We start from the raw sequence: 25,720 nt of genomic DNA, 5'->3' as shown, positions 1-25,720 counted from the left end.
ACTGTTCTTTTGAATTGCTTTGAGATATCCGGTATCATTTCTTGACCTACAATGATTAGCAAAATGTCCAAACTTTCCACATGCATGACATTTAACATTCATTCTACAATCTTTTGATCTATAACCATATTTCTTGCAATTTGTGCATTGCCCGGGAATAGAATTGTAGTTTTGATTTGCCTTATTTCTACATTGTTTAGCCATATGCCCAAATTTATTGCAAACAAAACATCTACCATTGAATTTATAAGCATTAGATTGCCTTAGTGGTTTCCTTTGTTCTGATGACTTCTGCATACTGGTTGTCTGATCTTCATTTGCAATACTAGAGATTTCACCTTGTACAAATCCAAGTCCTCCAGAATCATCAATCTACCTTTGTCTTTTTAATAAGTCATCCAATTGTGCAACACTGATCTTAAACTTTTCTTTATACTCACTTGTAGTAGTCAGATAATCTCTTAGAGTAGTTATTTGTCTTTCAAGTTCTTGTTCATTGTTCCGGGAGTGTGCCAAATCAATTCTCAAAAAATTATTCTCATGAGTCAATCTGTCACATTCATCAAATTTGTTCTTTAGAGATACGACAAGATTATCTTCCTTCTTCTTTCCATCCTCAATATCTTTTGATAACCTCGTAGTCAGATCTTGCATTTCATTCTTCATGAGCATGTTTGCTTGACTTAGTTTCTAACATTGTTCCTTGAGAGCATTCTTCTCCTCATCATCCGGTTTTTGCAAAAGTTCTTTTCTCTTGGCTTGAGCAGATGATGACCTTTCTTACATGATAAGAATGCATTTATTTGTAGAATTCAATTCTTCTTGCAATTTCAAGTTCTTCATTCTTTCAGCATCATAATCCTCAAGAGCCATCTCAAGTTGCTTCTCCATAGCCATGTTCAAATATTTCAGTTTCAGGATCTTCCTCAAGTTGTTAAACTTCTTCCGAGGTACCAAGTTCTGATACCAATTGTTTGGATCTAAGAACACTGAGAGGGGGGTGTGAATCAGTGTTCTGCCAATATGAACAATTTTTATCCTTTTATACCATATACATATAAATCGGTAAACAAATAAACATATAACAAGAAGCAAATAAACCATCCACATAAATGAATACCATAACACACATAATTTATACGTGGAAAACCTCAAATAAGAAAAACCACGGTGGGATTTGTGACCCACAATATTAGTTCACTGGTCATATGAAAATATATTACATATAATATGGGCCTGCACATGCAGGAAGGAACACTGCCTAGAGCATACTGCTCATCACTAAAGAATCTCACTGACTACAAGCTTTCTGCTAAAGTAAATTATTGAAAATGAACTCAAGAATGCATCTACTATGCCAAATAGAGTTTCGGTTTTGTCTCTACTCTGTACTAGTTCATAAACCTTGAAATACTACCGATATCTCTTCTCCTCCAAGAATGCTTTCCAAGCTATCTGTAGATCATTGCAGGATATAACATTCGCATACAAAATGATCTTTATACATATATTTCATATTATACAGTTCTGCTATATTTTCCTATATCCACACACTTCATATATGTCAAAATGACCTAGCAGACTAACCTATATACCTATTACAAATAATATGCCTTATGTCGGCTTACAAAAGATATTCAATGTCGGTCTTGAAAATAATTATAAAATGATTTATTAAGTAAATCCTCCTTGATGTCGACTTCCAATGAAGTATTGATGTGGGTGTCGGTGTCGATGTAGCCCTGAATGCTCCAAAACCGGTATCTATCAGTATATGCCTCCTAGTGCCGGTATATGACTTCATATGATCTTGTTGCCATCAATGACAACAAAATGAATCCAATGAGTGTAAATTTTCAACAAAGGATAGGTTAAGACCCATATTCAAGGAGGTTCCCCTGATTGCTAAGAAAGAAGACTCTGCGGGAGCATTTTCTAGGGTTCCTGATGGCGTGATGTATGTTGAAGACGTGAGGGCATACATTCACTGCACCCTGGAGGATCTAGGCACAAAGGAGATCAAAAGCATGTATAAATCCATGATACTAGGAGACTCTGGAACCATCAAGTCAGAATACAAAGCAATTGAGGATCTAGGGTTAACCGGTATTCTGTACATACCAGAATTCAAAGATGAAGACATTAGATACACTATGAGCAGAGTTCATAATGATTTTATCTGGCTGGATCGGTCTTACATGATCACGAAGGAGTCTATTCAAGCAGTCACTGGCTTACCCAAAGTTGGACAAGAACCTGGCAAGAAAATTTCCAACACAGAGGTCGAGAAACTCACCGGTGCAACTCCTGATAGCAGATCAATGAGGATCAACACAATCAACAACACTGATGTGAAATTTGCAAGCATGATAATAGGTTATAAGGTAACTCAATCTAATCGGTTGAATTTTTTTGCTAGTTCATGCATTCATACTGCATATCAGATGTTGAGGAATAATGCAAAGTATGATTTATGTGAATGGATGAGGAGTTAATTGATGTTAAACCTTGGAAAGATCAAGGGAATCAAGAAAGGAACTTTTAGATATGGTAATCTCATTGTATGTCTGATGCTTTACTTCCTGAATGAGCTACTTGGTCTTGGCAAGAAGTGTTGGGATCATGACATACTAGTAGGTATGCAGATCAAGGAAGAAATCACCGATTTTGGTACAGGCAGAGATGAGAAACTTTGGGGGTATTTCAAAACATTCCAAGAAAACATGAGGCAGAGGGAGAGAATATCAAAGAAAATTGTGGAGAAGCACTCCATTGATATCTGTTTTATGGTGAAAATCGATGAAACCCTTATGGAGGCAGTTGAACCTAGGACAATCTGGGTTACATAGCTTGGATATGACGTAGATGATAACATTTTTGAACTCTATGCAAAAATGCTACTTGAAGCTCCATTGGATGACAAAATAGAGCATTTTGGTAGAGTAGAAGAGAAGGCCCTTGAAGTCAAAACAGGCTTCAACAGGAAGAGAAGAGAGAAGAACGACGATAGAGAAAATGAAGGCAAATTCTTGGGATATTCAACTAAGAGAAAAACATATAGATGTTACAACAAAAGGTTGAATAAGATTGTTGAAAGTACAAGCATAAAAGTTGATGAGAGTACCTCAGAGGATTAAAAATAGCAATAGGATATGAATCAAATGAGTCTAGAGAAAAGGAAAAGAAAGAAGAAAGCAAGAGTGAAGAAAAGAATGATCAAGATGCACCAACATCCATATCTAAGACTCCAAGGTATGTCCAGAAGAATCACTCAGAAGAATGGATCATCGGAGACAAAAGCAAGGGTGTTAGCATAAGAAGAAAAGAAGCACAAAAATAAGTCTTGTTGTGTTTACTATCCGAAACTAAGCCAAAGACAGTAGAAGAAGCTTGTAATGATAATAAATCGATGAAGGTGATGAAAGAGGAACTGGATCAGATTGAGAAAAATCAGACATGGGAATTAGTCAACAAATCGAAAGACAAGAATGTGATTGGAACTAAATGGGTATTCTGTAACAAGCTAGATGAAGATGGAAAGGTTGTAAGAAACAAGACAAGGTTGGTTTGCAAAGGATACACTCAGATTGAAGGCATTGACTTTGATGAAACTTATGCCCCAGTTGTAAGAATGGAGGCAATCTAGATGTTCTTGGCATTTGCAACATTTAAGGACTTCAAAGTTCATTAGATGGATATAAAATCAACATTATTGAATGTAGAATTGAAAGAAGTTTATATTAAACGACCAGAAGATTTCAAGCTGAGAGATGATCTAAACATTTGTACAGACTGAAAAAGGTTTTGTATGGATTGAAACAAGCTCTTAGAGCTTGGTACAGGAGGTTAGACAAGTATCTAACTGATCAAGGATTTCAGAAGGGTTCAACGGTCAACAATTTGTATTTCAAGACAAATTCAAGTAAAATTTTAATTGTGGTAGTATATGTTGGTAATATAATCTTTGGAGGAAATGAAGACGTGTAGAATATTTGCTAATGAGACAAAAAGAATTTGAAATGTCCATGATTGGTGAATTAAATTTCTTCCTTGGATTGCAAGTTAATCAAAATGATAAAGGAATTTTCATTTCTCAATCTAAGTATGTCAAAGAACCGCTAAAGAAGTTTAGGTTGGAGAATTCCAAACCAATATGTACACATATGATTATCAAATGCAAGTTAACTAAAGATGATAAATCACCTAAGGCAAATGCAAGTCAGTATAGATTGAAATGATTAGAGGACTATTATATTTGACTGCTACCAGACTAGATATCATGTATGTAGTATGTTTGATAGCTAGATTTCAACAAGAACTAAAAGAATCTCATGTTGTGGCAATAAAAAGGATTTTTAGATTTCTTAAAGGCACAAAAGAGTTTGGTTTGTGGTATCCCAAGAGCTCAGATTTTACCCTCATAGCTTATAAAGATGCAAACTGGGCCGAAAGTGTTGATGACAGAAAAAGTAAAAGTGGAGGAGCATTTTTCCTTGGCTCCTGGTTAGTTAACTGGTTGAGTAAGAAGCAAGACTTTGTGTCTCTATCTACACCAGAAGCAGAATAGATGCAATCTATTCTTGTTGCACTCAGATTTTATGGATGAAGTAGACTTTGAAGGACATTGGTGTAAAATTTGATGACCCTATCTCAATCTTGTGTGATAATACTAGTGCAATAAATATCTCAAAGAATCTGGTACAACATTCCAGAACAAAGCATATATCTATCAGGTATCACTTATTGAGGGAGAAAGTTCTAGATAATGAGGTCAAACTTAAGTATGTACCTACAAAAGAGCCAGGCATCGTGCAAAGATACTTTTGAGTATCTCCGACATAAGGTAGGGGTATTATCCCTCCCCAGTTTGAACTAATGTGCATTTTTGGTGTGCATTGATCCAGTGAGCACCGTGTATATTATTTTATGGACTGATGCTTATGTGCTTTCTCTCAAGGGGAGCAGGAGCAAGTTTCTCAGGGGGACTTTTGTCCACCTTTGTCATTGTTGTCAAAGGGGGAGATAGCGTAGAAAGAGATTTTGCATAATAACTCATTTACATGTTGTTGTTGTTGTTGATGGATGTTGCCATCAATGACAAAGGGGGAGATTGTTAGCATTACATTATGTGTTGTCATTGATGTCAAATCCCATAGTCTAGATTAAGTCGAGATGTGGTATGTTGAGGATAAGTGTTTGATTAAGGCATATTGTGCGTTTGGAGGTTTCCTAGTTTTACCAGATGATTTTGGTGTTTCAGAAGATGTTATTCAATGCTATCTTTGGGTCTGGATTGGTCAGAAGCTCGAGGTTTTGAACCAGTTATTGAATTTGTGTAACATAGCGTGCATATGTGTTTTGGGTCTGGATTTGGTGATGTATGTAATGTGTTGATATGTTTGATGAGGAACGGTGTAATATGGTCTACTTCTCATTCCTTCCCACCATTGGAATGTTTAATGGAGACCTATTTTAGATCTCTGTCTTAGCCGACATTGAGAATTATGTTTTAAATTCAAAGGCAGTATATGTAGGATTAAATGGTTTGATGAGATTTCACATGGCTTTTTGTGTTGAAGACATGCGAGATTGAAGGAATCCAGTTGTGTGTGAAGATAGTGTTGCAGATTATTACCGGAAGCAGTTTCAAAAGTTCAGATTGTGTTTTTGTGGTGGATTCTCTTTATCTTTCATTCTTCTTCGACAGTGAGCCTTTTAAAGCAGTGAGCCCACCTGCAGTGAGCCATCCTTTGTAAAAATCACCTTAACCGGTGTCACCTTAACGGGTGTTTATATATTGAGAATTAGCATTCTTCGTGTTTTTTCCCTTCTTGGGTTTTCCACGCAAATTCTGGTGTTTCTTATGTCTGATATGTTTCGTGCATGTGCTTTCATGTTATGTTAATTTTATTTATTATTCCAGATCTATGAATTAAGGTTAAAAGAATTTTATTGTCAACTGATTCACCCTCCCTGTCAATTTCCCGGATATTCAACAGGATCAAGTCACCTCATCAACATATGATGATAGTTTGGATGATTTAAGACCCAAATAGGCACAAAATGACCTAGAAGGAGGCACACTAAAGAAAGGGCCCATAAATGAGTGTGAAATTGTAAAGGGGTTACAATTTACGACCCTAGAACATGCATATTTTTGAGTGCTCATTTACTTTGACATACATAATCATTTAGAATTCACATTCACCTTAAAGTGAGGGGAAAAGTGTAATGATAAATTTGTTTACCCATGCCAATTATCATCTTGGACCCATTATGATATAATATCTTAATATGATTATAAAATGACACGTGTCATACTTTTGTGCTAAGTTTGACTTCTTTCCAAATCCTCAACTATTCTAATTCACTATCTAACACATACATGTCCATCTATGCGACCTTATATCTACCTTATTTGCACTAATTCCCACACATTCCCTTTATTTGCTAGCCCATATTTTCACATATCCATTCTTGATCTCAAGATTTGACATTTCCCATCTCAGGTCATTTTTGTAGTGTTTTGGAGTGATCTTGCATAATATGAATGACTTGAAATTTAAATTTTAAAATATTCAAATTACCCCTTTTTCTCTCTTTATATTTTTTGGGAGCCAACTTAATACACCTTTATGTGATAATCCTTTATGTCCATTAGTATTTCAAGACATCCATTTGAGTATTAATTAATATCTAAATATCATTGAGAGAGTTTTAAGTATTAAAAAGAAGAATCATTCTAGGAAATGTTTATTTGGAGCACTTAGAAAAAATCTAATTGGCATCACATCATTTGAGATACCCAAGCATCCCATTTTATTATTCATTGAACATTTTCTCAAGGCCACAAAGCAAGTAAAATAAGGTTTTGGTTGGGAAGGACTTGGCTCTTGAAATTTAATGATTTCACTAAGGCATTTCTAAATAATGTAAGTCCTTATGTCTGTGTAGATAGCAAATATTTCAAAGCAAACCAGATAGTAGAAGTATACATAAATTTTGCTAGATGAGATATATGATTTATAAGAGATCTACATGGTGCAAAAATGATCTAGAATAATATGTATAAAAAGTTCCATGTTTGTGTATATTTTTTAGGAATTAACACTTCAACAATATCTTCTTAGTTGACAATTGTAGAATAGAACATCTATTTTTCTATACTTGACAATTGAATTCTACAAGACATCAAATTTAATTCTTCATCATAATTCCCACAAATAATTACACCCTTCCTCTATATTAAACTTCCTAATTTAACATTTTATTAAATTTTTTTCCTTTCCCAACAATCTTAATCTAGGCTTCAATGCATTCATTTAATAAAAGGAATTATTCTTCCCGTACAATTTATGATTGCTCATTTGAAATTGATATATTAGCCTTTAACCATTCTAAATTTTACATAATAATTATTTAAAAGACATTTTTTGTGAAGGAAACTCTCTCAATAAGCTGCACTCTTAATGTTTCAATCTCTTATCTTATTAAAAATTTATCCTTTTCTAAAACCTTTTATTTAATTTGAATTTGCATGCATCTATATAATAAGAAAATATATTTTAAAATTTATAATCACTCATTGAAAATTGATATATTAACCTTATAATTGTTCTAAATTTTAGAAAATAATTATTTCACAAATAAATATAACTTTTCTTTACATTAATTTTCTAAATTAAAAATTATTTTTTAAATAAGGAAAGTTTTTTTTTCCTTGCAATTGCTCATTTAAAATTGATATTTTATGAACCCTTTTAACCATTATAAATTTTACATGATATTTATTCAACCGTCAACCTTGCTTAACCCAGCTGTAATTTTTTCTCCTGCAATGGAGAAATACGAGAAGTTAGAGGTGGTGGGGGAAGGTACATACGGCAAAGTTTACAAGGGAAGAGACAAATTGACTGGACGAATGGTGGCGCTAAAAAAGACGCGCTTTGTTGAAGATGGTGTTCCTCCGACTGCCATTAGGGAGATTTCTCTGCTCAGAAGTCTCTCGCACTGTATATACGTTGTCAAGTAAGAAATACCCAATTTATACATTCATCTCAATTGCATCATATTAGCTGCATTTTCGTCTCTCTAATTTGCATGCATTATACACAATGTATATATATTCGCATGCGTACCATGGGTGCATGTTTGTTTTCCCGCTTTTCAAATTTGAAATGGTAACTTTGCTTCCTGAATTGACTAAACCTGGGACTGTTCACTTTCGATTGAAAATAGCCGGGTTCTGTTCAATGGTGAATGTATCCTTGCAGTTTTTTAAATTTTCTCAGCTGACTTTATATCATGCTTAAAAAAACTACAGCTAGGATAGGTTCAAATTCTTTATCTAGAATTTCATTTTTTAAGAAACAATACCCAATAAAATCATACTGGCAGTAGCATTTTCTTGAATTTGATTCAAATCTGTTTTGGTAGGTTATGCCTATCCTGTGCTACATGATTTGCTGCATGATCTTTTTATTTTGATTTTGAGCTACTGAGGGTCTGGGCTCAAAACCTAACCCACACTATTAGGATGCATGGGTTCAAATCTTGGCTCTGTAGGAATTCTCTAGCCGGGGCTATGCACCAGTCATCAGAGACAATCAAATTCTCGAGTATTACATATAACTACGGGAGGAGTTGCATCAGTTCTGCAAACGGCAATATCCCAGTGCCTTGTACCTGGGAAAAGGGATTGTCCTGATTTGATGTTGGTCCGGAAAGGCAATCCAGACCGCTAAGTAGATTAATGGGTAATAAGATTTTAGAGCACCCAGTCTTGAAGTCAAAATATCCTTCCATGAAGCTAACCGAATATCACAGAATTTGGAGATGGGATACTCATACTCAATTTTAATATCCTTCAATGTTTGTTTCATTCATAGATTCTGTGTGCAACAAGATGTTGCTGCAATGTATTCTACTTCTGCTGTAGACAAAAGAACTGAAGCCTAATCTTTACTCAATCAAGATACAAGATTGTTACCAAGGAAAAATGTTTTTCCATTTGTGCTTTTTCTGTCATCAATACTATTGGCCTAATCTGCATTCGTATATGCTGTAAGGGTGAGGTCTTCACCTCTTGGATACGACAACCCAAAATCCATAGTGCCCTTTAGATATTTGAATATTCTTTTGATTGCTTGTACATGAGGATCAAAAAGTAAACTTTTTTATAATGGTTATAATTCAGATGCAATGGTTGAGGTTTTTCTTCTTGTTGTTATTCCGTTGAATAGAAGGATTGTCTCAAAAATATTAGCTTCTATCTATCAATTGTCATTCTTGTTGTTAGGCGTTTAACTTTGCATAGAGCCACAAAGTTGTTACTCCTAGACCTTGAAGTCCACACGTTCTTATGATTTGTGGTCCGTATATCTGCAAGTGGATATGTATAATGTCCCCTTCTAGATTTGCCCTAGATGAAACCCTACAATCACAATTACAATAAATTAGGGTTAGGGAAACGATTTCCATGTAGTTATTTCTTCATTTTGCTCTTGAATATAAATCCTACAACCATCACAAAGAAAATACAAGTGCATACACATATACATATATAAATATAAAACTAATGACATTGTTAGAGTTAGCTAAAGTATAAAAATATATATCCTATATTAATATTACTATCAAACATATTTTGAACAAAGAGAGACACGATAGGTTTGACCAACCCAACCCATACTAAGCCTAAGAGCAGATCTTTGTCCCTCTTGGCCTGGTGGCATGAGTTAGACATCCACCCAAGATATACTATTTTGTAGGTGCTTGTCTTGTTTCCCTATCCATGCCTCATCTCTTATAGCTAATAGCTCATCCTGGTAGGAATGGCATGGAGATCGTAGTGGGGTTCTCGGCTTGTCCAATCTAAGCCCAAGAGTGGGACATTGACCCTCTTGGCCTCGATGGCAGGACTTTGACATCCACCCAAGGTATCCTACTTAGATGGCAACTTTATACCCTCTTATCTACCTCTCCCCCTTCCATCCACGATGAGGTTCAACATTTGGTTACATCTAAAATATATTAGAGATGGATTGTTCTATAATACATATCCAGTCCTAATGCTGTGATTAATAATGGTGCTGAGAGTCTTCATATAGAATGTTATGATATTAATAATGCAGGGATGTTGACACTTTAGGATTGTTATTTCTAATTGATTATGGCTGAACCAAATTATAATCCTATAGTCTCAACTAGATGTTTATGGGAGAATGATATCAAACGATGACACTAAGATACTGAGCCCATATCGCTTTAACAGTATTGTTGTGAGGACATGATTAAGGCTAGTCCAAAATATGCTGGATGGAAATACATGCTACCAAAATATTGTCAAGCTAACAGAGTATTATATTCATACCTGTCGCCTTACCTTTTACTGGCTAATTGCAGATTTATACCTTTGGATTGTTGACCGAATGCCTCCAATTGTTCGGCAGGATGCAGCCTTTCTTTCCTCCTATTATTTCTATCCTCTATGTGTTGTGACAAGGCCCGATCTCCCTTCTTATAGATGCCAATGGTGGTGTCTTGAGGGAAGAGTCCCCTCTCTCCCTTTTTAAGGAAACGATTCCCTCCAAGCGCCTTAATCCACGAGTTAACATTCTAACTTGTGATTATTATGCTAAACAATACGTAGGCTTCTATATCCTTAATCAGTTAGTTAGATATATGAACCGTTTAATTAAAAATCAGACTACAAAGAGTACTTAATGACTTACGAAATCTGAGATAAGGAAATGCTGATGAGAAAATTGTGAAGTCTTGAATTCAAGACAATTTTCTTTTCTTGGTTATGATGCAAATATAATAGTGGTTTATATAAGATAGATCAGCAAAATTAAATTAAGGGTGATAGGTTTCAGAGGTGCATCATTAATACAATTAAAATAGTCCATTACATCTGATCAAAGGGTCGGGGCATGGCAATATGAGGAATCAATATGTACTGCCAGTGCATATGGAAGCAGCAATGCTGCTCACAAGTGAGTTAAATGCAGTAATCTTCTGTTTCTCTGTTGTTGTGATCATCTGTACCACATTAATAAGCTATCGACTGCTTCAATGGAAGCATGTAAAACTGTGAATTGTGTGCATTCATAAGAGCTAGGTTTTGAAAAATTACCTTATGGAGTAAGGAAAACACAACTTCAATACCTACAGTAAATATAGTTGATAATACATTTTATAAATTGGTAGGTTTAGATTTGTGTAGCACCGTACTAGTTCCTCTAGTTAGGGTGATATTAACTTATGCTCTATGCTCCCCTAAATTTTTGGGACAGGGACAATTGGGGATAGGGGGATTCATTTCTGGGGGGGGGGATTTTTTTTAAGACCATTTTTTAGGGGATGATAGGGGATGGCTATAAAAAAGGGAAAATTTTAAATATTCATATGATAACATTGATCAAGCATTCATTATAGACATTATATAACCTTTGTGAGCATCGGTAATCGAATAGGAATTATGGTGTTTATATATATATGAGCATGAGTTAATAAAAACATGCCTAACTGGTGTATATTTAGGTGGGATTTATTATCGAATTTTTTTTGAAGCCTTCAAAATTGCATGTTATGTTGTCAAACTAATCAACAAAGAGGAATGATTAAGTAAAAACTATTTTACATTTGGTTATGTTCCAGTTTGCCCTCGATTGGGATACTAATAGATGGGATTTTTTTTATCGATTGTCTATGAAAGGCTTGATTGATACATTTTAATTTTTTGCATTATGAAAGTGACATTTTCTGCTAACTATGACTTAACTCATATTCAACTATATAATGGCTATAGTATGCCAACTTTATCTATGGCAATCCTTGCATATTGAACAAATTGTCCAATATATGAAACAAGATAATCCTTAATTGTGACTTCGACTATGAAGATGCAAAGATCTACAAGAAAGGATATGTATTTTTTAGATTTTGCAATCATGATTAGTCAATCATTGGTATATTACTTGGTTATGCTTACAAATTGGTGGGGTTTTGTGGGCAATGCCCCTAGTTGGGTCAAGGGGTGATGCCCTTTGCAACATTTCAAGATAGCACCCTTGTGGTACATTCCTTGTTCCAGTACAAGATGAGGTTGAGGGGTAGAGCTCTTACCAACAAGCCCAAATGATGACCTTCAAAATTACTCAAACCTTTATAGCCCACCCATCCCTTTTCTTAATCAAAATTGTGTTTTCTTAACCAAAAAAAGTGCTTGGGTCATAAGGGATGACTAGCTGTCGTTGGGATGGTTTGAATGCCCTGTCGAGAATTGAATTTAAATAAATAGAATTCCGTGGTTTCAATTGAAGCTACAAAGTTTTCTTGAGAAAAAAATGAAATCAAGCATGCCCTTAAGAATTTCGATAGAACCCTTGGCATTTCCATCGACATTAGAATCCTAAAGATTATCGCTCAAACCAAGGCCATCGGATATACATGCTAATCCTTCACCGAGATATCTAGTTTGACCGAAATGGTGCACCTGTTGTATCGAAGAAACCTATCAGTGTTTCATCGACAAGATGACTTATCGAACAGACTTGGGCCTCGATGAGTTCCAAAAATGGCTCATTGAAAACATTATTTTCATCGACAGGTGGTATGTCGAGGAAACCGCAGGAAGTTCTCATCGATAAGACTTTTCGAGAAAAGGAAGGTGTCGAAGAGGTGCAAAAGCTATTGGCCGACGATCACAGTTTCATCGAAAAATGAAAAGTCGAAGGAGGATATTCTTCTTTCGCCGACATGAAAGATTTCATCAATGACCTGTGCAAAAGCCGGATAATGAAGGATTGTTTTGATGGAATTCTAACATCGATAAAACGATGGAGGAACTTAGTGATAAAAGCATTTTCATCGAAAAGGAAGATTTCGATGAATTGATAAAACATTATACCGACATAAACACTTATAGCGAGGCTTCGATGAAATAAAGATATCGATGAGACCAAGAGAAGTGCCGGCGATAGTGTCGATTTCACCAAAATAAAGAATGATGTCGATGGAATATGGTGTTTCGGGGAGACATAAGATAAAGCCATCGAGACATATGATTTCATTGAAGTACAGTGCAAGTGTAAGGTTGGATACGCGTCGGTAAAAAATTCAAAGCACTGCTAGACAAATGATTACCCGTTGCCACGAAGATCAATAATCATTTTGGCATGCTTAATCTCTTTATCTTCCACTTTGTTAAGCAATTGTAATCAGGTTATTAATGATGAAGGGACATGACTTCTCATAGAATAAGTGTTGCTCGTTTATTTATATGAGCATATTTTGTAAAATGAGGACATTATTAGAATATTAGAGACGGGACAGGTACTATAGCCTTGGGGCATACTATTGTATCATTTTGAAGCTTTAATAGAATCAGTCGTTTTCTTCTGCATATGTGCTGTGGATTATCTCATTATCTTAGGCAGTTGTTTGTGATAATATCTAAGGGAGATAAGGTTATTCATATTCTTACAATGAAGTTTATGTTTCTATGTTATAAATTTGGATTAAAATATCTACTCGTGGATTATAATCGTTCCTTGTAGTTCTTCCTTGAATGGTCTCTTAAGGTTAGGGTTAAATTCATTCAGGCGGTTTATAATATAAACATTTAGTAGATCTCATAAGAAACAGTAACTGACAAATTTACCAAAGGGGGTAGGTTTAAAAACTGTCTCACAAATCATACATTAAGTCCCAAAGAAATATAAGACTCTGTAGCCCAAACAACAAAGAAGGCACTGGTCATCCATAAACCATAATTATTATTATATGAACGCACCTTTACATTAAAGCAATAGTGTACATATATAGGAATTTCAAGCACAAAGATCGAATAACTTCCATAAAAACAATCTTAAACTCATCTAAAAGACATCTATTCCAAGAACCTTTGCCATTCTGAGATAGGAGTCAATTAGATCAAAATAATCAATCTGCTATAAAAAGCATTAGTTATCACAAGCCACTAGTGAATAGGTATACCCGCCTTGGTCTTGCAGAGCCTAAAGTGAGAGAGTCAATAACCAAATAGGTTCCCTCTATAAGTTGGCCAAGTCAAATTGGAGGGTTTGATCATAGAAGTTGGCATTTCCTTAGAACCTATCCAATCTGTTGATTTGAGATCCAACACGCCCCTTGGCCATTTTGGGGACAATTACCCATTCCCCATGTCCCCTATCATTTGGGATGTCTTGGGAATGTTTACCACTTTTTCAAAAAGGGGGACGAAGAGGGGACATTTCTTGCCTATTCTTGCATCCTCGAAAGGTCCTCTATTGGGGATGCGGACATTTAGGGTAGGGGACATGTCTCTAGGGAGCATTACATATGCTGAATTATGTTTTGTTCTAAGAGACTCCAAGGTACCTCTGTTGTATTTGTATCTATGAATATAGTACTTATGTGGATACAAAGACTTCATAGATATGTATTCAATACACCAAAATTTTCTTGTTGTATCCAAAGTCATATACAAACACAACCATATTTGAATCATAATAAGACTTTATCCAATCACTTGTCTAGATTGTAAAAGCAAATCTAATCAGTAATCTAATCTATTTGGTTTTGGCCAACAAATTAATATTTTCTTAAGAATTTCTGTTTTAATATGAACAAAGCTTGATGTTCAATAGACACTACATTAGTATCAAAGTTATTCATTCTATTCAAATCACCAAGAACATCAGTACTAGAATGCATTTGAACTTGAAGCTGTTGCAATTCTATAGCAGAATGAGATGGGCGATAAAAGAAAGGACAATATTAATAAGGTATAAAAATGAAAATATTGAAAGTGAGAATAAATTTCAAAATGGTACCTTTGTTAGATATTGTGTTTCTTATAGACATTTGAAATGTTGGAATAATAAATATGAAAGAGTAATCTGAGAAATAATTCCTATACATAGTCTTGAATTGATAAGGATTGAAGAAAGTTGTGGATTTGAGTGATTGGCATTCATAAGTCAACTAAAAAGATGGTATTAATTAGGAACATTTAGCTACTATGAATAAATAGGACAATGACTGTATGTTACTCATGCTATTTATTTTGCTTTGTGGAAAGAGAAATTTAAAGATGGTAAAGTAGAGCATGTATCATTCATCATTCAATTGCTAATGTTGTTCTTATTTTAAGCCAATGAAAAGAAATTGGGAAGATTTGTTTGAAACACACATGAAACAAGAGTAGTCAACAAACTCAATCTATGAAAGATTCTTTTTCCCAATTGAAATGCAAGAATCCCAAAGCATGATTGAGTACCTTGATCAAATTAAGCACATTCATTTTTCTCAATAGAGGAAGCTAGAAAATTGGACTTTCAAATTATGTTTGAAAGTTCAATATCAATATTTTTTCATTGTAAGTTAAATCCAAACGTGTTGGTTCCCAAATCAACAGATCCCTAAACCCTAAGGATTTAGCCACATTCCTATCAACAAGTCTAAGGATGGATCTGGTCAACGAACAAGATTTAGTCACTAAGATTGCAATCATTTGCACTTCTAACTCTGCAAAACCAAGGCAGGTAAACCTTAACAGTGTCTAATAATTTTCAGACCTACTCATGGATTGACAGTGTTACACAAAGCGGATATCTCAATGAAAATATACCAAGGAAAGGAAATAAATCTTCAACTTTGGCTTCAACCTCAGTTTATACCTTTTGTGCTTGCATTGAGATTGGTTATCTAAGCTAAAACTACTCCTATTGCAGAAAATATAAAAGGTGAAATAAGAATGGTTTTGAGGTCTTAACTTGATTAGTGCCTATTTAGGGTAAACAGAGTCCAATCCACCAAACATCAACACTTAGAATGAAACATATTCATCAAGCACATAAAACGTAATATGACTTGCACAATTTGTTTCGAAAACCACAACAGAATGACCAATATTTTCTATCAAACACATATTGCAGTAATTTAGAAAATAGAATTTAACTCTTTCTCTATCAAACACATATTGGAGTAATTTAGAAAATAGAATTTAACTTTTTCTTTGAAAGAGACCCACATTCAACTACTCATTCCTACTGGAGGAAGACAAATTCATACATCATTGACATAAAAGTTCATATAACACATGGACAGAAAGTATAAGGTAATCAGAAAATGATCTTCATTTCATTGATCATCAAAATATCATTTCACATTTCAAGTAGACATCTGTAGTAAGGAAATGTTCACCCTTCTCTGTATTAATTTTGGCATATTACTTACTATTTCATAGAATTATCAGAATCAGAACCCCTTCACAATGGCCCTGAATTCCCTTTTATAACACTAAGGGAGCAAACAAGCTTCAAGCCGATTGTGACATCTGTCAAAACCCTAACTACTACATTCTACAAAAAAGTTACCAAGCAGCTCAAAATTCATCTTTGCATGCAATCTTCAAGGTTCATTACTGTATCCATCTACCAAGATGTCAAGTGGGTTCTGGAGCCGCGCCTTTGATGAAATCTGTCAGATGATATGCCCCGCACTTGCACTGTTCGCATCAATGATTAGGATCTCGAAGCTGGATATGATACATCTTGGTTGGTAGGAAGTAGTTGGGCATTTATACCAGCTTGCCAAAAATACCAACATGCAAGGGAGAAACAAAAAGGACAATACCAAAAAGAGATATCAATCTCACCTACCCCTCTTCTTTAGGCACATCTTCCTCCAGAGAGCAATATTTTTTTTGCCAGATATCTACATCATTTGCCGACCATGCAAAAGCTCTCAAACTTTGCAGTTTATTCATTGCCTCTCTAACTCTTGGAGAGGGCATAGTTACAGTCTCCAACGCAAATTTATGATAGAGAAAAACAACATCAAAGATTTTGTCAATAATCATATGATAGGCATTATCTTGGTCGGGCTCGTTGGTAATGTATCCAAAACCTTATCAACTGCAGCTGTAAAATCCTCTCTCCACCTACCAAGATCTTTGATCTGTCCTTCATCTGTCAAAATCGGTGGAATGTCCCACTTCTGCAGGTCTCTGAATGATCCGATCTTCTCTGTTAGAGACTTCTTTTCTTCTTTCACGTAGGGGAGTTTTTTAATCAACAAATTGAAGTTCTTCCATGTGGTCCCCACGATTTGGGGTGCCTTGGGTTATTTTTTATTGCCAAAAGAATTTCTTTTAATTGTTGACCCTTATGAAACCAAACATTTCTAATTGGTTGAAAAAATGAAAGAATATCATCAACTTGATCACATAATTGTGATACCAAAGAATAAGAGGTGTGGACCTCATCTAAGCAGCCTAGGCCCCTATGTGAAATCTGCAAAATTGTTGATTTTCTTATGTCCAAGTATTTCTTATCAGCCTCTTCTCTTGCCTTCTGTAATTCTTCTTTCATTTTCTCAAGCACCTCAGGCTTGGGACTCGTTGATGTGTGTTTTATGCACATAACATTTCAGAATAAAATACCAAAGTAATTTACCCTCTCTTGAACAAAATCACCTCAGATGCTAAGGGTAAGATCAACTAAAATGATTCCAAGGTTTCAACATGTCAGGTCTTGACGAGTGGGTAACTCAATGGTCGATGTGAATTGCCGTGTTCACTTGGGGACTTACACAAATGTTAGGATTATCTTCTTTGATCATGAAATATTCGGAATATGTATGCTGACAACTTAGGATTTAGCAATGTAGTTCTAGACTTAATTCTTACTAAAAAATGGGCAAAAGGAATAGGGTTCAGGAAATCTATTCTAGGCCTAGGAATGTAGGAAATGATGAACAAGTTAAGTGGAATCAAACTAGGCAAGGTCTCACAAATAGGTATTGACACAGGCTTAGTGCAATCGTCTAAGGTATACTCAAGGATTTTCAGACTATCACCATCAAACGTTGACACCATCCAAGTTGATGCTTGTCAAGGGACGCATAATAGTTGAAGTTAAGCTTACTCAAATTTCCAGTTGACCACACAAGGCACACTTACCAGCGGCAAGAGTGATAAGGTTCACCTAGCTTGCTCAACACTTCTCCAAGTTGGTGTTGCTCAATTTCACCAACTCACCAGGCCTAGTGGCTTCCTAGACCATCAAGTCCTTCTCAATCTCTTCTAGGGCTTTTCCTTACTCACTCCAAGGTGTTTACTTCAAGTGTCTCTGCTAGGAACCCTACCAATTTGCTATGTTTCTCATATGCTCAATGATGGCTTCTTGGCTCAAACTCATCAAATTGCCCTCTAATGGTCTTAGGATGTTGCAGAGGTGTAGAGGGTTCTTCTCTCATGTTTTTAGACGGTTTCAAGGTCCATTTGTGGTTTGCTGTCCAAAGGTTTCTTACCGATTTTCAAAATTTGGTCTAGAAAAGGCTACAAGGGAAAGAGCCCAATTAGGCCTCCTAGAACCGGTTTTTGAGGTCTTGGACTAAAACGATCCAAAGGACCCCCAAACTAAAATGGATTTTCTTCAAAGATTCACTCAACCCCAAATGATTTCAGTGGTTTTAAGCTTCCAACCCTTCTTTGCATACAAAAACCCCAAAATGAGAATTTCAAGGGCTTCTAGGCACTTGACTGGCAGCAGCTAGTAAGTCTTGTCTTTGGACCTTCAAATGGAACTCTTGAGGCTTCCTCCTACACAAGCAGACCTATACTAACCTATTACAACTTCCCAAAAGCTTGGGACTTTCATTTACATTCACCTCTACATTTTGTGCTAACTTTTCATCTTGCCAACTCTAGCCGAGTTGCTCCTGGGCTCGCCTAGGGCAAGATGTTAAAAATATCAAATGACACTTTCAGACCTTCTCCTTTCATATGTACACTGTACAATGGGTTGCCTACCATGTCCCAAAAGGCCGTGATGAACACATAGTGGGATTTTATGGGGCACCCATTTTAGCAAAAACTGCTAATTACAAGCCAAAACTGGCTACTTGTGAATCAAATCACCGAAACAGTAGTAAATGCTAAATAAAAAGCTTGAAAATGAACAGCCCACCCTGCAACACACTACTAAACCTCAATCCATCATTGGATTCATGGATTCAATCCATTAAACCTTCAAAGAATGCAAAAATTGACAAAAAACAATGAAAATTGTAGTCCAAAATCTTGTATTTTGATTATTGTTTTCAAAATCCAAGTACACCAACCTTGGTAAACATGTAAGAGAGGGTTTTTATATCCTTCCCACGTGTGGAGTCCTTCCATGGCTTTGAGAAAGCCCTAACTTCAACGTGGGACCAATTTCAGGACAAAAATTGTCATGACAACTTTTTGCAACTTTGTGTTTTGTCCTTTTTTGGCCTCTCCAACTCATGAGACCTGTTCTAATTTCTAAATCATCACATATGGTATTTCAAACATGCCTAAAACCTATTTAGCATATGGTTTTATCCGAGATGTTTCGGCTGCACCAGGTGTCTTTGAGGATTCTACCGCAGATTTAGGCATCTATCCTGCACAACCTTTTGCAGATTACGAGACGAGATGAAGGAAACAAAACATGTTAGATAAAAGGGATACGCTAGTGCATAAGGATCAATGGAAAACCGAAATCTGAAGGAAGCATGATACTTCAGAAAAAGAGCCTGATTAATTTGGACATGAAATATTACTAAGCTCTTCGTTTAAAAAAATTACTATTCGGCTGCAGTTCAAGGACTTGGGTGTTTAATGATCGCTAAATTTTCACTTAGTCTTTAAGTTCAGTTTTTCAAAAATGAATGAGGTTCAAAATTCCCTAAGTCTAAAATTTGCATCCCTGATTAACTTTAGGCATACTCTGATTTTAACTGCTTTGTTTGATGCCTTTTAAACGGGAAAAGATGCAGTCTACGGGATTTAATCATTTAATCAATTTTGCATAAACACATCTAACCAATCTTGCATATATTTCAAATGATTCCAAGGGAGACAAAGGGAGCTTACCTGACAAATATGGTGTCAATCCGCACAAACTTGGCCTACAGGGTTGTTTTTTCTTATTTAGAATTTGAAAATGTCCTTTCCCCAACTTGCAACTTCCAAAAGAATGACGTTTTCCCTAAGTTTGAAATTTACCTCGCGATTTTCTTGTGGAATGGTAGGGTTTCTGCAATTTTGAAGTTTCTAAACGCTTTGACACTTTCTCTTCTTTATGCTTAAGTTGGGGAGTTTTATCCTCTTTTGCAGACTTTATACTTCACGATTTACCTATGCTGTCGCCGAAAATGGGGTTTTACTCCTCTTTGTGAACTTGTATACTCTGCGATTTTCTTCTACTGCGAATTTCAGCGATTTTGGAGCTTTTTTTTTTACAGACTTTGAACTTCGCGATTTTCTTGGTTTATCGCTGAAGTTCGGCGTTTCAATGACCCTTTTTCAAACCTTTATACTTCGCGATTTTCTTCTGTCGAAGAACTTGCGCGATTTACCCTATGCTGTCGAACTTGGGCATTTTAACTCTTTGCAAGGTTAAAAAAAGGTTTGCGTTTTATCTATGGTTGAACTTCGGCGATTTTAATGACCTTTCAAACTTTCGATACTTCGCGATTTTCTTTATGTCGTTGAACTTCGGGGTTATGGCTTATTTTGCAAGCTTTAAAACTTCACGATTTTCCCTATATCGAATTTCGGCATTTTAGATGATTTTTCAAACTTTCGATATTTTTAACTCTTTGCACCTTATGCCAAAGTTTGGCGATTTAGTCCTTTTTGCAAACCCTTTAAACTTCGCGATTTTGCCGAACTTCGGGGTTATGGCTTATTTTTCAAGCTTTAAAACTTCGTGATTTTCCTTATATCGAATTTCGGCGTTTTAGATAATTTTTCAAACTTTTGATATTTTTAACTCTTTGCACTTTATGCTGAATTTCGGTGATTTAGTCCTCTTTGCAAACTTTTTACCATGTTTCGCTTTATGCCGAAGTTGGGCGATTTAGGGAGCTTTTTCAAACTTTAAAAACAGTTCGCGATTTTCACATTATCGCCAAATTTCGGGGCAATTGGAGCCTTTGCAAACTTTCGTGTTTTACGCCTTATTGTCGAACTTCGGCGATCTTTGGTCTTTTTTTTTAAAAAAGGTTTGCTTTTTATACTTTTGCCGTTTTTATCCCTATATGCGAAAATCGAGGGTTTATGCCACTTTTGTAAAGTTTTTAACTCTTTTTCATTGGCACTCTTTTGGCGAAAATCGGGATTATTGCCCTCTTTGCAAAGTTTCGATATTTTTACATTTAACCCCCTTTTGGCAGAAATCGGCATTTCAACGGCTTTTGCAATCTTTTAACTCTTTCTTCACATTTAGGTGATTTTGCAAGCTTTATCTCTCACTTAACTTAGGCAATTTTGCAAGTTGAAAAAGGACATTTTTGCAAAGTTTCAGACTTAGGCGTTTGCTTCAGTTTAAGGGATCTTTTGAAATTTTAACGCTTGAGTGTTAAACTCACCTTGTGGATTCCCAGGCTTACGCTTATGACAACATCGTCCCTTGGACTGATTATGGGCACTCAAAAAAGACGCGAGACACCCTACGCAGAACTCAACAGGGTGAAGGCTAAAAACCAGAAAGAAGGGGGACCCTGTCGGCGACAGGGAGCATGTGCAACACACAACAAATGACGACTCTGCTGGAGAAATGCTTCCGGTCATTTTGGGGACACAAGTCCAGACTGAACCCAGAATCTCTAGTTAACCACCACAATTTAGACGAGAAAAGGAGAAAAGGTCTTTCAAAACCAAATAATGTAATGGGTCAAATCGAATCACACGAAAATCGGATTAACCAGTGTGTGCAAGTGAAGTTCATTCCAGCTTAGAAAGAGTTGAGGCATCAATGTTTCACTATATCAAGTTGTCCAGCGAGTTGATACTTCAAAAGCAACCTGGATAGAGCCCGCTGCCAGCAAGCGTTCATAGTCCCAGCGGAGTTATCGCCTGTTAGCTCACAGAGATTGCTCTTTTTCCGGTAAGAAAATTTTTACTTTTTTGTTCGATATCGGCAGAGATGCTTGCATTCCTATTTGCCAATTTTATGCTTGATATCAAGTTGATTTTTATGCATCTTTACTCTTGATTCTTTTCTTTCTTTTTTTTGGCATAGGCAGTGAAGCCTACGCAGGATTGAGCGTAATAGTGGTCGCTGAAGCAGAGCTTCGGATCTTATCATTGACGTAGTGTCCCTTTGACGAACAACTAATTGTATGCGATTTTAAAATGTATTTGTGCAGTAATCACGATGCCGGGGATGGGTTTTGACAAGAACAAGATCTTGCAGAGAAAGGCTATCTAGATCAATCTGACCTCATCATGGGGTGCTCCAATAATCAAGTGTCCTGCCCGAACTAGATCCTAGAAGCGAAAGGTTGCGAAATTCTAACATTGCACCAATGTCGCACATAGCACACAAGCTTCCTTTCAAAATTGACAGGGGTCCCAACAAAACAGGAAATAAACTAAACTAAAACAGGAAAGCGGAAAGACTAACCTATTATATACACGGGAAAGGTTTCAAAGGAAACCTAAGGTTGGAAGTAATGCTTGAGGAATTGACCATTTACAAGCAAGGGAACGTCCTCACCGGTTAGGGTCCTTAGTCGGAATACATTTTCTCCCAAAATTTAGAAACTTGGAAAGGACCTAGCCACAGATTATCAAACTTGTCGTGCTCTCCTTTCCGCTCATGTGCTTTGTCTCAGCAAAGGACGAGGTCAGAAATGTGGAAGGCTTTTATTTTTGCCCTTCTGTCAAACCAACACTTGACCACCTCCTGGTGCTTAGCAAAATTATCAATGGCGCTGTCTCTTTTTTCTTCCAAATACAACAGTTGAGACAACCTGGCCTCTACGGTGTTATCGATCCCCAGATACTCCTGCATGAATTGCAGGGTTGGTATTCTCAAGTGTATGGGAAAAATAGGGTCGAGGCCATATACCAAATGGTATGGTGAAGTTCCGATGGCAGACTTACATCTAGTATGGTCTGCCCAAAGGGCAAATCGGAGTTGGGTATGCCAATCCTTTGGATTTTTACCAAGAAGCTTCTTGATCACTTACAACAGGTTCTTGTTGGTGGACTCAGCCAAACCGTTACTTTGGGGATAGTAATTTGATGAAACTTTAAAGTTATCCCATAATCAAAAGCCCAGTTAGAAAATTTTAATGATGCAAATGTAGAACCGTTATCACAGACTAAAGCATGAGGACAACCAAAGCGTGTAAGAATGTTTTCTTCTAAAAATTTGATAACAACATCAACATTGCATTGCTTTAAAGATTGAGCTTCAGACCACCTCGTACAATAATCAGAAGCGGTTAGAATGTACTTGTGCTGTGCAGAGGAGGGTGGGTTGATCATACCAATGAAGTCGAGAGCCCACTGGCCGAATGGTTTTACCTCTATGATTGGCTGAAGCAGCATGGCTGAGGTTCGCTCCTTGGTTGCAGCTACTTGGCAAATATGGCAGGTCCTTACGTGTTCATGGGTGTCTCTGAATAGGGTGGGCCAATAATAGCCTGCCTTGAGGATTTGGTGGGCTGTTGCCAAGCCTGACCCATGACCTGTTCCATACTTAGCATGGAATTGCTCTATGATTTGACCTACCTCATCTCTATTTACGCACCTTAGGTAAATCCCCTCGTGGTTTCTCCGATACAAGACAACGCCTTGCAGCATGAAACGACTGCTCTTCATCCTCAAAGCCCTTTTCTGCATTGGATTGAGGTGTGATGAACATTTTTGATTGAGGAGATAAAAGGTTATGTCATCATACCATTCGTCTGGCGAGACTTGTTCGATCAAGTACTACTGATGTATAATTCCCGAGCATTCCGACGCGAGAGTCTGCGTCAGAGCCTGACCTCTCACTAGTTTCATGGGCTGAATCTCAATGTCATATTCTTGGATAATGGTCACCCACTTGCCCCTCCTTTCGCCCAGCTCATTTTGCATAGGTAATGTCTTTACAGCAACATCTGGCACTATGGCGTATATCTTACTCCTTAGTATATAATGCCAGAATTTCTTAATGGCTTTAACTTATGCGTAAGCTTGCTTCTCAATATTCGGGTACCTCAACTCGACATCTTTCAGCGGAGTGCTCATGAATGCTATTGGGTGTTCTCCCTCTTCCTTCTTTCGCTGAGTTAAAATTGCTGCACAGGTGTGTTCGGAAGCGAAAGAATATATGTAGAATGGCCTCAGGTAGTCTGGGCTTACCAAAACCGGCGCCTGGACAATAACTTGTTTGATCTCCTCAAACACCTTTCTGGTTACTGGGGTCCATTCTATCTTGGCATCTTTCTTGAGCATGTCGTTGAGCGGACGAACTATTTCTGCAAATCCGGTTATAAATTTTCTGACAAAATTTATCTTCCCGAAGTATGACTTTAGTTCTTTTTTGCTTGCAAGGAGATTAATTTGCAGTATAGCTTTGATTCTGTCAGGATCAATTGAGATCCCCTTTTTTGAGATAACATGACCGAGAAGCTTACCTTCGGTCATGTCGAACATACACTTTTTGGGATTTAAAGATATCCCGAACTGGCGACAGCGCTGAAAAACTTTCCGCAGATCATTCACATGGTCCTCTCTCCTCTTGGAGAATACTGTCAAGTCGTCCATATAAATAATTATGCATCGACCCGCAAGGTCTTTAAAGGCGATGTCCATGGCAAGTTGAAATGTTGCTCCTGCATTGATTAGACCAAAAGGCATTCTTCTATAGGCAAACACTCCCCACTTGGTGGTGAATGCGGTCTTCAGCCGGTCCTCATACTCAACCATTACCTGGTTGTACCTGGAATATCTATCTAGAAAAGACATCATCTGGGATCCATTGACCATCTGCAAGACCTCATCTAGCGAAGGTAGCGGGTAGTTTTCCTTTTCTGATGCTTTGTTCAAGTTGCGGAAGTCTACACACAATCTGATTCACCGCTCTTTTTCCTTATGGGAACTAGGTTAGCCACCCAGGTAGAATGTCGAACTGGAAAAATAATACGAGCAACCAGCAACTTTTTAACCTCTTGATAGATCAAAGGCTCTAGGAGGGCATTTAATGGTCGCTGTCTCTGCCTAAAAGGTTTTGAGTCTGGCCTTAGGGGTATAGTATGTGTTATTACTGAAGTATCATAAGTCTTAAGATCTTCATACCTCCAAGCGATGATATCTAGGAACTCCCTCATGTTCTTGAGGATTCTATCCCTTTCCTGAGATGTACATACCTTCCCAATCAACACATTCTTCTGATTTTCTTTTGTGCCAATGTTAATCTTATCACAGGCACCTCCTTCGGAAGTACCTTCCTTGCGAGACTTGAGCTGGTCCTAGTCGAAGATCCTTTCCAGTTGCACCATACCTCTAGGAATAGTGTTTGTCTTGAGATTCAAGACCCCTTCGATGTCGATCTCGGCTTCCTGAGGTTCCTCCTCATCAATAATTTGTTCTGCAAACACATCGGAGCTTGTGATGAAGTCGATGATGTGCCTATCATCATCGAACACCTGGAAATTAGTGACATTGTCCGGAATGGATGGGACTGATGTCAACTCATCTGTGAATTTCTTTAAACTTTGCATTGACAGGGGTTCTAACGAACTTGTGGCTTGTGCCAATGAATCAGCAACCTAATTTTGCGATTGGAAGATGGCTTTGATGTTGAAAGCATCAAAACTCTCGATTATATCCCACACGGTTGCGATAAACACTGAGTCTTTTATCATGACATGTGTACTGCTTTCTAACTTGTCGGACCACTAC

The 25,720-nt window shown here is 36.8% G+C and overlaps 1 protein-coding gene across 1 annotated transcript in view; it reads left to right on the top strand.

Annotated features, from left to right (window-relative positions):
- Positions 1–7,798: 7,798 nt before the first annotated feature.
- Positions 7,799–25,720, top strand: part of LOC131060516 (cyclin-dependent kinase B1-1) — a 92,414-nt gene continuing 74,492 nt past the window's right edge. The window contains exon 1 of the mRNA XM_057993758.2: positions 7,799–8,028. Within this exon, the coding sequence (XP_057849741.2) occupies positions 7,838–8,028 (191 nt within the window). The 5' untranslated portion in view covers positions 7,799–7,837. The remainder of the gene's footprint in view (positions 8,029–25,720) is intronic.

The sequence above is a fragment of the Cryptomeria japonica genome, chromosome 2, assembly GCF_030272615.1.
Source record: "Cryptomeria japonica chromosome 2, Sugi_1.0, whole genome shotgun sequence".
NCBI lineage: Eukaryota > Viridiplantae > Streptophyta > Pinopsida > Cupressales > Cupressaceae > Cryptomeria > Cryptomeria japonica.
The sequence above is the reverse complement of the archived record's forward strand: the minus strand, read 5'-3'. Positions and strand labels throughout refer to the sequence as shown.